General features: G+C 38.7%; 1 protein-coding gene across 2 annotated transcripts in view; it reads right to left on the bottom strand.

Annotated features, from left to right (window-relative positions):
- Positions 1-202: 202 nt before the first annotated feature.
- Positions 203-13,290, bottom strand: part of WLS (Wnt ligand secretion mediator) — a 46,471-nt gene continuing 33,383 nt past the window's right edge. Inside the window, exons 4-12 of one of the 2 annotated variants that reach the window (XM_039329095.1) lie at positions 12,873-13,034; positions 10,538-10,674; positions 9,460-9,628; positions 8,770-8,867; positions 6,442-6,505; positions 3,493-3,636; positions 2,609-2,692; positions 2,091-2,221; positions 203-1,216 (exon numbers count right to left, since the gene is read on the bottom strand). In XM_039329095.1, the coding sequence (XP_039185029.1) occupies positions 1,213-1,216; positions 2,091-2,221; positions 2,609-2,692; positions 3,493-3,636; positions 6,442-6,505; positions 8,770-8,867; positions 9,460-9,628; positions 10,538-10,674; positions 12,873-13,034 (993 nt within the window). In that variant the 3' untranslated portion in view covers positions 203-1,212. Of the gene's footprint in view, positions 1,217-2,067; positions 2,222-2,608; positions 2,693-3,492; positions 3,637-6,441; positions 6,506-8,769; positions 8,868-9,459; positions 9,629-10,537; positions 10,675-12,872; positions 13,035-13,290 lie in introns of both variants that reach the window. The other variant, XM_039329094.1, reaches the window with a different exon arrangement.

Raw genomic sequence — 13,290 nt, 5'->3', positions numbered from 1 at the left:
ATTCCATTCATTTGCTTATACTAGATTTTCAATGGTTAAGTTAGAGTAATTATGGTTCATGAGAGAGCATTTGATTTCCAATAGATGTCAGCATTATCCCAGTTATGTTTACTATTTCTAAAAAAGCACACTGATGACAGATTAAAATATAGCAGCAATATCTTGGTATTTTTTTTTTTACCAATTTCAGTCAACACAAAAATCATATTTTTATATTTTATTTGTAGTACAAAAAGATGAACTACAGTGGTCCCCAGGGCTACTTAAGAGCATTATAAAAAAAGAAAGAAAATAAGATTTTAAAACATACATACATGCTTGCACTCCCCATTCAGTTCTATGGAATTATATATATATAAGTAAACAAGAATTCTTAAAAGTATATAAAAAGATATCTACATCAAAAAGACTTGTTAAAGAGTTCAGGACACATATTCATACATCAACAGAGGTTTCTAAATGTCCTCTTTTTGTATCAAACTTTAAAAAAGGCAGTGTTACACTAGACTATAAAAAAAAAGTCATGAACACATTCATTAAAGTATGTAAATATTGAACTGGCTACATATGATGCAAGTAACTAAACTGGTTCCAGACATATGCACTGGGAATGATGTATAAAACCTCAACTTAGGAAGCACTTAATGTATTCCAATTAGTTTCCCAAGAACATCCATAGCAGCAGCAGCAGCAGCAGCAGCAGCAGCAGCCAGAGTGTTGATAGGTAGTGAAATGCACCCAAAGGTAAGGAGGAAATATTTATGGAGTAACCACTCCTCCCACCTCATTCCTGGTGCTAATACTCAAGACCAGTCTTTCCCAAACTGGTTAGTCAAGCTGGCTGTGGGAATTATGCACCCAACATATTTTGAGATTGGGGAAGATTGCTCAAGACGAAGAATTAAAAGAATTCAAACTTGACAGAAGATTCTCCCCAAGAAAGATACATGGATATAAGCATCCCATTAGTTCTTGGCAGATAGTCATCATTTTCACCATTTTCTGCAATGCACCCTTCAGACGATTCCAAACAAACCTTGCAGGAAAATACTACCATCATGCTGTGTAATTTGTATTTAGGCACAAGTAAAATTGTGCTGAAGTGATTATTCCTGGGCTTCCTTGCGAGCCAATTTGTAAACCTGGGTTGGTCCGTCCACATGAGTGATAGTAGTAGTGAGCTGAAGTTCTTCTCCAGAATTAACTCCCAAATCACCTGAAAACACAAAACTGCATTTGAGATGAATGCGTTTACCATGATGACAGTTTTATTGCAAAATTACCCCAGCATTTATAAAGAAGTAAGCAATGGGAGAAGTTTCATGAATGGACATGGTTTCCACTAATAAAATGGGGGAATGGGCTATTTCTCCACTTCGTGCATGCATCCATATATTTGTTCAGTAATAGTACCTTCTTTTTAACAACAAGCAGAGCTCTGTATGTGTTTGTGTGTGTGTAAGCACACAAATAGAAATGAAAATAAATATTGTGCAATAGGACCTTTTAAAATTAAAAATAAATATTGTGCAGTAGGACTTGCATTTAATAAGTGTGTATAAATCTCAGGATATAAAGAATCTGAGAATAATCTTTCAATTAATTCAGGATCTAGTACAAGATTTACTTTGATTCAGGATTGTGCAACAAGCTGTTACAGATCGGTTGTACTGTGTATAATCAAAATGGGAAAAAAAATCAATTCTCAGATCCAGAAATTTCTTTTCCATTCCTTCCTTAGTATATATTTTCAGAATCTAAATTTCCTTTAATTTTTTCAGAAAGCCCTTCTTACTGTTCTCTCAGGCCCAAAGGTCAGGAAATTAGCTGAACCTATGAAGTAATCTATGTTACTTTTTGCTTTTTTATGATTACATTTATTATTATATTGTTTGCTGCTCAGACCACGCAAATGGCTGGCTATATCAATCCAATCAAATTAATCACACTAACTTAGGGTATTTATTAGCGGTTAAAACCCATAATCAACAGAACTATGAGTACAAATTGACTGATTCGTTGTACTACAGTACAATTGAATCACAACTGCAGGAAACTGCATCTCACCATTTGACTCATCTTCACCGTACTTTTTATGGGAAGGTGCATACAGGAACATCAGGGCAAAGACATAAAGGTTCCACATTCCATAAATCCCTGTGAAAAAGGCACTGTTCCAATGAAATGTAAAGTCGCCCCATTTCCAGTGACCTTCAGTCACCTAAACAGGATGAAAAGTTGATATATAATCCAGCAATGAAGACATAAGTGTAAAGTTAGCACAGACAGACAATCAATAAAGTCAATGATTTTCATCTCCAATAGAGGGACTTCTTCATCCCCCAAAACATCTATTTCTGACCTTCACTCCACTGCATGGCTTTAACGGGCTGCTCTCCCTATCTGCAGTGAGCCGACAACAAGAAAAGCAGCTGGGTTTAATGTTAAATCAGGGAAAGATCTGATTTAACACTTTCTCTTTTCCCCGTTATGAAATAAAGCTAAGAAAAGATCCTTTGTTGACACATTGCTTCAAGATATAAAAAACAAAATAGCAGAACGCATTACTACTCGATAGTAATAATTGTAGAAATTTTAGATTTCTCACCTGACTGAAAATGAAAAATATTACTGTCATGGCAGCACAAGCTAATGTGATCAGCATCAAGAATTTGAACCGAAAAATCAGTCCCTGTGAGAGAAGCAAATATAATCAGGGGGAGAGAGAAACAACAAAAAATACTGAAATATTCCAAATAGAATATTCTGAAGAAGAAATCCTATATAGTAGGGAAGACGTCCCTGTGGGTTTTACTCTACTTTAGGGGTGGTGCTCATCTCTGTTTCTTTAAGTCACTGAGCCAGAGCTGTCTGGAGACATTTTCAGAGTCACGTGGCCAGCATCACATCATGCGTTACAGTGCAAAATGTATGATAAAACACTGAAAACTGTTACTTTCCCATTAAAGTGGTTCCTATTTATCTACTTGCATTTACATGCTTTCAAACTGTTTAGATTGGCAAGAGCTGGGGGAAGTGACAGGAGCTCACTCTGTCACATAGTGGTAGGACTCAAAACTGACAGAGTAAGGAAAAACAAACAAACCCATCTGCTACTATTCCCTTGGTTGGTTGTGCTATGCAGTTGCAGACATACAAGTGAAGGCCTTGAAATAAAAGGCACAATATTTCACAATATTGGTTATCGATTTGTTATGGAGGGGCCAGACAATCAGAAGGGAATCTGTTTGCTACCTGCTCTAGTCCTTGAGAAAAGCAACTCTCTCTACCCTTCCCTATAGAAAAAGGACTGCTTCTTTTTACACAGTCCTGGGGGTGGGGGAGGGGAATGTGCACAGCTCAAGGGAGGGCTTGAGGGGCAAATTTTCAGTTTACCAAAGCCCTCATTAACATAATGGCCTTGCTGGAATACCAACAGGAACTGGCCTTGTTTTAAAACACAATTACCCCAACATCCTATGGATTCCTTACCTCATAATGAAGCCTGCGGGCTTTATTCATTGCTGGTAGGCTGGATTGTTTGCCACTGATATTCCTGAACACTTGAAATACCATAAAACACAGGAACAAGAAGTAGAGGCAGAGGCAGATTCCGGCAACAATAATAAACGCCATCTTAAGTGGTAAAGTTAAGGGAATCAGTAAAGGCAGAAATAGAAATAGATAGTTCATTTGGCATCTTGTTTGCAGATTCCTCTTCTGCTCTTAAATATAAGCAGTTAAGAAATATTGCATTTGTCACACTTGATATTTGCTAAAATAAACTTGGAGGTTAGCCCGTAAGAAATATGCTGCTGTTCAGCTAGCTCATCATGTTATTAATGCTTCCAATCGTTTCTGCCCACCCAGGATATTCCAGCTGAGTGGGTATGCTCCAGGCCCCCTCCATGAAGCAATGTCTTTTAGGACTTAGCTAGTGCCTGGGACTGATGCTTGTTATTTGCTAAAGGCCATTATTTTGCACTGTGTAGTTTGTTGTTTATTGAGTCATTTTACTCTAGTCGGTTTATCCGATTTTATGTTTTCAGCTGTTTCTATGTTTTTCCCCCCTGATTTTCTACACCCCTCAGAGTTCAGTGGGGTTGGGCAGCCAATAAATTTAAGTAAATACATAGGCTAAAACAAGGAGCCTTAACATCTGCAGGCATCCATTTGTGTTCCATACAAAAACCCTGAGCAAGAAGCAACTCTCTTGAAACCTTAGAAAAAGCTTGTTAGAGGTTTGCGCTGCCATGGCCTTGTAACCTAACATTATTTCATCCCCTTCACATTGAGCATTAAAGGAAAAGAAACTCAGCAGAGGAGATGCGGAATGGAGATCTCAGTCTCTCCTTCACCAGGGTTGACAATGGAGGATTGTAAGAAAGGATCTGGCCAGTTGCAGTGGTAAGATTTGGGGAGGCACTGGTATTGGAAGGGAGAATGGCCAGCTAAGTCCTGATATGTGAGAGGATAGGTCAGACAGGAGGGCCTCCAGGGATGCCAGTGTCCTAACTGAAACAGTTGTATCACTTTGAGAATAAAATCTGTATTTGCATGTACCAGTATGTACCTGGCTTTGGATGGCATTCAGGGTAAAGAGGTGGGGAGCTTGAGGGTGGCCCTGGTTTAAAGTAAAAGAATAAGCCATGCTAGCTGGAGAAAATATTATTCTAAGACTGCAGGTAGTTCCTGTGATTGTTAAGCAGGACATTAAGTGAGACATCACACCACAACTTATGGTTTTTATTGCTGGTTTCTCTGTTGATTTGACCAGTTGTAAAGCATGCCCATGGTGATCACGTAACCATGGGGACATAACACTTGTAAATGCCTGCTGGTTGCAAAGTGCCTGAATGTCAAACACGTGACAATGGGGATGTTGAGACAGTTTTAAGTATGAGGACTTGTCGTAAAGTTACTTTTTCAGCACCATTCTAACTTCAAACGGTTGCTTTAACACGGCAGTTATTAAGCAAGGACTATCTATACCAGTGGTTCTCAACCTGTGGGTCGGGACCCCATTTGGGGTCGAACGACTATTTCACAGGTATCGCCAAACAATGCAGTCCGCCATTTCCCCCCCCTTTCCTTAGCTGTGCTACTCCCTTTTATTCTACTGGCTTTTGAAAGCCAATAGAATAGACTCTCCTGAATAGAGTCTAATTCTATTGGCTTTCAAAAGCCAATAGGAATTGTTCAGGCTGTCTCTGCCCTGCTGAGTCCGCCAAAAGTCCCATTCTGCAAACGGTGCTGCACCAGTTGAGTAGCCCTCGACTTACGACCGGTTGAATAGTCCTCAACGTACGACCGGTTGGGGGTCGCGGCATTAAAAAGGTTGAGAACCACTGATCTATAGTGAGAGAGTACTCAGGGATGGCTCCTGCCACTGTATGAATTTAGGAAACTGATAATGTGATGGATGTGGGAGATAGAAAAGGCTGGTGTGTGCACCTTTATCAGACTGCTGACCATCTGAGCAAGGAGGGGGATGTATTTAAGAGGATAAAAGGGGTTGGGGTTGAACCCGATATCCCATGTTATACTGATATTGATGGGGAAAGGGAGCTTATCAAGTAGTAAAGATCAGGGGATGTGAGGGAGGGCACTGATAAACCATTCCATTAGAAGGGGAAGTGGTAGTTTGGTACCAGTTTCTGCTTCTGCCCTGTGGTCTCATTCCTAATCTGGATCTCTGGTGGCCTCAGGTTGATACAAAAAATTCCAGGTTCATCTATGATAGGATCTTGTTCACTGATGACTTGAAAGTGGACAAAGAGGCAGACCTGGCAACTTACATTACTAAAACCTGGTTGCATAAGGGTGGCAATGTCACCCTCTTAGAATTCCATCCTTCTGGATTTTGTGACTTACAGCAACCTTGATGCCAAACCAGCAGGTGGAAGCACTGATCTATAGAATTGCCTGTGACCCTGACGTCTGCCTGTGAGATATTGGTCTTTAAATGTTTATGTGTTCAGTTGGATCATGGGAATCCTACCCAAGCACTGGAGTTTATCCCTCATTATTTGGTGTTGGGTGATTTCAGCTTCCATATCCTAATGTCTCAATCTAGGAAGGTTTTGGACTTCATGAACAAAAGGTATACCTGACTACGGACAAGTATAAACCCAAGGTTAATCCTATGCTATAGTGGTAAGGGAGGAAAAGTAATGCAGCCTTTGAATCAATGTTATACATACTTGCTCTAATGACATCCACAGAAAGTAAACTTTCAAAAAAGAACACCCCCATGGATATGGACTACTTTAAATTCATGAAACCATTTCAAAGGATGCTTAAACTCTCCACGAAGTTTAAATGAAAAAAAAAAAAAACCCTTCTCAGCTTATTAGCATCACCTTCCCAAATATCAGAGGCTTTGGGACAGAATAAAGAAGATAACCAATGGTTCTGAACGAAGTAAAATGCAAAGGATACAGCCAACTCTGTGCCAACATCTGTAGCCCAGATACTATAGAATGGATTTTTTAATTGTACTCCTCTGGAAAGAAAGTCAGGAGATCAAATTATACATGCAGCATGTGTATAAAAACAAAGCAAGTAAGTATTTGGGAAGTCTAGAGGAACAATGTCTAAAGAACCCTTGGAAGGGGAGGATTGACGCTTACTTAACTGCTTTAAAAAGTATTATTTCACTACACAGAACTAGAAATGCTCAACTGTCTGTTTCCATGCTATTCACATTGCAGATAAAAATAACAGAATAGTTTTATTATTAGCTTGATTCAAATTCTTTTTTTGTTTATATACTACCAGAAACAATGAACCAGAAAAATATAATAACTATAAGTCTCTACCCTTTTTCCTCTCTTCCCTAACTTGCAATAACAAAATGTGTGATGAGATATGATCCAATCATGTGCTTCTCTGCTCTTATTCAAAGCGTATTGGTGTTACATCAGAAGAGAAAGTTACTATGCTGTTTACCTTTACTTATGATAAGGAAAAGATTTTTAGGCTGGGTACTACTCTCTTAAGTACTATCCAACAAGTTTGAAAATATGTTTTCTTTTTTTACAAACATTTTCATTGTATGAAAGAAAAATGTATATTTTATGACTGTAATGGGCAGGCTCCATTATGGTCGTATGTTGAGGACTACAGTGATGGGGAAAAAGTATTTGATCCCCTGCTGCCCGCTGACAAAGAAATGATCTATAATTGTAATGGTTGGTTTAATTTAACAGTGAGAGACAGGATAACAACAACAATGACAACAAAATCCAGAAAAATGCATTTCAAAAAAGTTATAAATTGATTTGCATTTTAATGAGTGAAATAAGTATTTGACGCCTTCGCAAAACATGACTTAGTACTTGGTGGCAAAATCCTTGTTGGCAATCACAAAGGCCAGACATTTCTTGTAGTTAGCCACCAGGTTTGTACACATCTCAGGAGTTGTCCCACTCCTCTTTGCAGATCATTAAGTCATTAAGGTTTTGAGCAGCTCGAACCTTCAGCTCCCTCCACAGATTTTCTATGGGTTTAAGACTGGAGACTGATTAGGCCACTCCAGGACCTTAATGTGTTTCTTGAGCCACTCCTTTGTTGCCTTGGCCATGTGTTTTGGATCATTGTCATGCTAGAATACGCATCCACGACCCATTTCAATGCTCTGAGGGAAGGAGATCCTCACCCAAGATTTGATGGTACATGGCCCCGTCCATTGTCCCTTTAATTAATGCAATGAAGTTGTCCGGTCCCCTTAGCAGAAAAATACCCACAAAATATAAGGTTTCCACCTCCATGTTTGACAGTGGGGATGGTGTTCTTGGGTTCACAAGCAGCATTCCTCCTCCTCCAAACTTGGCAAGTTGAGTTGATGCCAAAGAGCTCGATTTTGGTCTCAGCTGACCACAAAACTTTCACCCAGTTCTCCCCTGAATTATTCAGATGTTCATTGGCAAACTTCAGACGGGCCTGTACATGTGCTTTCTTGAGCAGGCAGATCTTGAGGGCGCTGCAGGATTTCAGTCCTTCACAGCGTAGTGTGTTACCAATTATTTTCTATGGTCCCAGCTGCCTTGAGATCATTGACAAGATCCTCCCGTGTAGTTCTGGGCTGATTTCTCATCGTTCTCATGATCATTGAAACTCCACGAGGCGAGATCTTGCATGGAGCTCCAGACCGAGGAAGACTGACAGTTACAGTATTTTGTGTTTCTTCCATTTGGGAATAATTGCACCAACTGTTGTCCCCTTCTCACCAAGCTGCTTGGCGATCGTTTTGTAGCCCATTGCAGCCTTTTGTAGGTCTACAATCTTGTCCCTGACATCCTTGGACAGCTCTTTGGTTTTGGCCATGGGGGAGAATTTGGAATCTGATTGATTGCTTTATCTTTTATATAGGTAATAAGCTGAGATTAGGAGCACTCCCTTTAAGAGAGTGCTCCTAATCTCAGCTCATTACCTGTATAAAAGACACCTGGGAGCCAGAAATCTTGCTGATTGATAGGGAATCAAATACTTATTTCACTCATTAAAATGCAAATCAATTAATAACTTTTTGAAATGCGCTTTTCTGGAATTTTTTGTTGTTGTCCTGTCTCTCACTGTTAAAATAAACCTACCATTAAAATTATAGACTGATCATTTCTTTGTCAGTGGGCAAATGTACAAAATCAGCAGGAGATCAAATAATTTTTCCCCTCACTGTATCTGTGCAAGTTTTTTTTTTTAAAAATTAACAATATCCACAGTAAAACTAAGTGACAAAAGCTATGAAAAAGGAGGAATTCTAATTACCTCTCGCACATGTCGAAGGCAAATAAACAGAAAGCGCCTACAGCTATTGGCCCAACTTGTTTCCAGTAGGCTGCAAAACGATTTCGTTCATTCTGATCCTAAAACAGATTAAATAAGAAGAGAAGACAATACCCTTATTAGATGAGACAAAAAATAAAATATATTGATTTCGCAGGTATAATTAGAATGGTAGCTGTGGCAAAGGATTTGGTATATCTTATCAATGCTTTAGTAATTGATAAATAAATAAATAAGACTGTGGAGTAGCTTCCCACCCCACAACAACCCTGTACATGTTGATTCCCAAGAAGGAAGTGCAATGATGGAGCTTTTCCGTCAGCTTTAGCCAATTACAGCTCATGTTGATTCAAATAGTATAAAAATTATAGGATCTTGAATCTCATTTTCCAGCACTCTTTTACATAAAATCTTACCACTCATAAATCATTAATTTGGCATACATTTTGATAATAAAGCCCTTCCTATGTTCACAACTTTCGGTTGTAATAGACTACAGTTCTCATAATCTCCAACCGCTCAACTTATGGCTTATTTTCTGAGAGCGATGAGAACGCTAGAAAGTAGGGAATGGCTTTGCAGAATGAAAACAAACCCTAAAATATATAACAATGGACAATGGAGGGGAAATCCTGGAACAGTATATTCACGAACTCATATGAGAGCACCTACCATCATATGCTCTCCACAGAAGATGATCCAAAAAGACAAGAGCATAGCATAGAAGACCCCTTGACGAATATCTCCAAAAAGCAGCATCCAAGTCCAGTCAAAACCAATAGAAAACCACTCTACTGGAATGTTTATGAAAGTCATAGAGATTCCAAGAACAAAGATTATCCTGAAAAAAATAGTAATACTTTCAAAAACTCTTCCATTTTCCTCAGTTGCTCCAATAAGCTTTATGTAATATTCAGGTAAATGCCTCCTAAAATGATCCGTCTCCACCTACTTGACATGCCACAAAGCCCGATACAGACATTGCACTGACGGAAGCTGCACACCATCACCATATATAGAGGTACTAGGGATGGGACAGACGCACAAAATATTCTTCTTGACTCTATATGTTTGTCTGTCTGTCTATCTAGGACAATTCTAGCAATGATATCAAATTGACTCAGTTTTTAAAACATTTCTCTGAATTCACATGAAAAGTTCACTTTAAGTTTAGTTATTAAAGTCTACCTGAAAAAGAATACAGTATGTTGGAAAAACAAGGACGACTCACCAGATTGGGAGAAAGTTGTTTTAGCTGTTCTACGAGATGCAGATACAATAGTGTATCATTAAATTTAGGAAGTGAATACAGGGAGAATATGCTTCAGTACAGGGGTCTTCCAGATACCTTAAGATTACTAGCACCAGAATTTTTTAACATTTAGAATTTAAGACAGCTACAGTCCAAGATATCTAGAGAACACTAGACTATCCCTATCTACTTTATTATGTCAGTGGTTACGCTATAGATCAGACATGTCAAACTTGTGACGTCACGTGACGTATTGGAACTTTTCCCCCATTGCCAGCAATGGGGTGGGCGTGGTTTCCTCATGGCACATCCAACCCACGGGCCGGCAGTTAGACGCTCCCGCTGTAGATTAAGTAATCTTGACTAACAGAGCTGTAGAATAAACTTCTAGCCTGGGCTCCTCAAGGGAGAGCAATGACTGCCATGCGAATAACAAACCACACAAGATTTGGTTTCCTCTTTCAAGAAACAGACAGAACTTTGATGATCATTACTTACTTTTCCAGGAGCACAGGTTGCCGTGTCATCTGCATGATCCGTCTCCAATACCAAATCATGATGATGAAAATGCTGGGTGTAAGGAATGTTTTCATGGCAAACCAGACTTTTGTGAAGCCGCCATTTTGATGGATACCCTGAAAGTGAACTTAAGTTTCAGTGCTGCTTTTCTTCACATTGCTAACACAAATCCTAGTCTTCCAATGCTTCATTTGTTTAAACTACCATAGCCTTTCCATTTATCCTAAAGATCTTTAAAAAAAAAACACAGGTTAAAAGAGCAACAAAGATGATTAGGGGACTGGAGGCTAAAACATATAAGGAACGGTTGCTAGAATTGAGTATGTCTAGTTTAACGAAGAGAAGGACAAGGGGGGACATGATAGTAGTATTCCAATATCTCAGGGGCTGCCATAAAGAAGAGGGAATTAAGCTATTTTCCAAAGCACCTGAAGGCAGGACAAGAAGCAACGGGTGGAAACTAATCAAGGAGAGAAGCAACCTAGAACTCAGGAGAAACTTCCTGACAGTGAGAACAATTAATCAGTGGAACAGCCTGCCTCCAGAAGCAGTAAATGCTCCAGCACTGGAAGTTTTTAAGAAGAGACTGGACAGCCATTTGTCCGAAATGGTGTAGGGTTTCCTGCCTGAGCAGAGGGTTAGACTAGATGACCTTCAAGGTCCCTTCCAACTTTACTACTATTACTATTACTAAAGCCAAATAATATAAATACACAGTTTTAAAATATGCACTATACGATCACTGTAGCAGAGATGAGTTGTACTTGGGAAATATAAGACATGGTAAAGTTGTAAACAGAAGAGTTAAAAAAAAAATCAAACATTTATCTGGTGCCAAAAGCTGGTAATGTTGAAATGTTAAATGGGCCTCAAGGCAAAAGGTCCAACAGCAGGGTGTGAAATCAAGAAAGCTTTCGCCAGAGGTGGGATATTAAGAAGGGCACCCTTAGTGGCTTTTTTAAGTATTAAGCCTTAAGCTGCTAAGTTTGAAATTTGACTTATAATAAATAAATTTCAGTGCAATTCTTTTAGGACTGACATTATTTGGTTTCAGAAGAGTGCTAGTATTCTCCACTAGCTTCTGAATTGTCTTCAAAGAAAGATCCACATAAATTGCTATCTGGATTTAAGTGAGACTAGCTACTCCTAGTAATTTTGTGTAAAGAAAATAAATAAAAATGCAATCTAAGAATGCCCCTTTTATCATGTCCCATATTCTCCTAGTGTAGCTTCTTGGAAGATGAAGAAAAGCAGTATTGCTCAGTGTGCAAAATGTAATTCTTGCTCAGTGTGCAAAATGTAATTCAAAGTCAGGTGACACGATAGGTGCGGATAATCTAGCATAATGGCTGCTTGCTCCTGGAGGTATCAAGGAAGCGATTATCAGCAGAGCTAGTGAAAAAATAGTTAATTTCATGGGTGCAAAGAAGCATAATGGCCGAAGAGGCATCGAAGGGGGAAAATCTGCAAGGAACTGGAAACTGCAGAGAACCTGGAAGCTATATAGCAGGGGTTCTCAACCTTGACAACTTTAAGACTTGTGGACTTTAACTCCCAGAATTCCTCAGCCAGCTTTGCTTTGCTGGCTGAGGAATTCTGGGAGTTGAAGTCCACAAGTCTTAAAGTTGCCAAGGTTGAGAACCCCTGCTGTATAGGGACAACATTCTTTTTCTTTTCCCCCATCCTAAAGATTATGCACTTAATTCTATGCACTCTTATAACAAGTAGTAAGTACCGTATATTCCGGCGTATAAGACAACTTTTGAGAGCGTCGAAACAGCCTCTGAACTCAGGGGTCGTCTTATACGCCGGGTCGCCTTATACGCCGGAATATACAGTAGTAATTATAAGAGTTGGGAGACAACATTTATTTTTGTTTGATTTATAATTAGGACAGTGTTTCAGCTGCATAAGATCCTGTAATCAGTATGAAACATCCCAAATAATTACAAGCCAATTCTGTTCTGACTCTACTTCCCCAGCTACCAAATCTACTAGTCCAATTAGTTAAGAAGATGGAAATTGGATTTCCAAATGCTTCTTTTGAATGGTAAGGAGCAACATATGCTCATTTCCATGCTAACATTGAAACAAATTCTATGTTCATATCTTTAATCTAATTTCTAATGGAATCTAACCACAAAGAATTTAGAATAAAATAGCAAGCACAATTAATTCCATATTCAGAATGTTAGCATATCTCAACAAATATGTGAAATAACTACAGATGTTTGTATTCTGTTAGCCTTGTAGCTTATGTGTATGCTTATAGGGAAAAGGACATTAATATAAAAAAATATTAATGTATACTTACCACTAAACGGATATCCTTTATTTCACCAATTCCTACATTAATACCTGCCTTTTCATTAACAGGAAGACGAATGTTGAGAAGATAGAATTTGTGAGCTACAGTTCCAATCTCCATGAATGGGAGAAAGTCACAATCATAAAACTTCCCTTCATGCTCTACAGTCTATTGAAAAACCAGACAAGAAAACAGAACTATAAAAATTGAACATATCCACTCATAAAACTTGTTCCTTTATGATGTATGAGCATATACACTGTATTTTGGAAACTATAGCTGCTTTCTTGGGATAGGTTCATATTTCACCAAACTAAGGACAAATAAACCACAGTATAGATTATCTTTATGTGTCTTTCAGCTTAATGGATAAATTCATTTTAAAATGCCTACATTTTCTGAAATGGCAAACATTTTCTCCTTT

This window comes from Crotalus tigris, unplaced genomic scaffold (assembly GCF_016545835.1).
Source record: "Crotalus tigris isolate CLP2741 ecotype Arizona unplaced genomic scaffold, ASM1654583v1 scf7180000024387.2241675, whole genome shotgun sequence".
NCBI classification, from domain to species: domain Eukaryota; kingdom Metazoa; phylum Chordata; class Lepidosauria; order Squamata; family Viperidae; genus Crotalus; species Crotalus tigris.
This window is presented reverse-complemented; position numbering and strand designations above follow the sequence as displayed.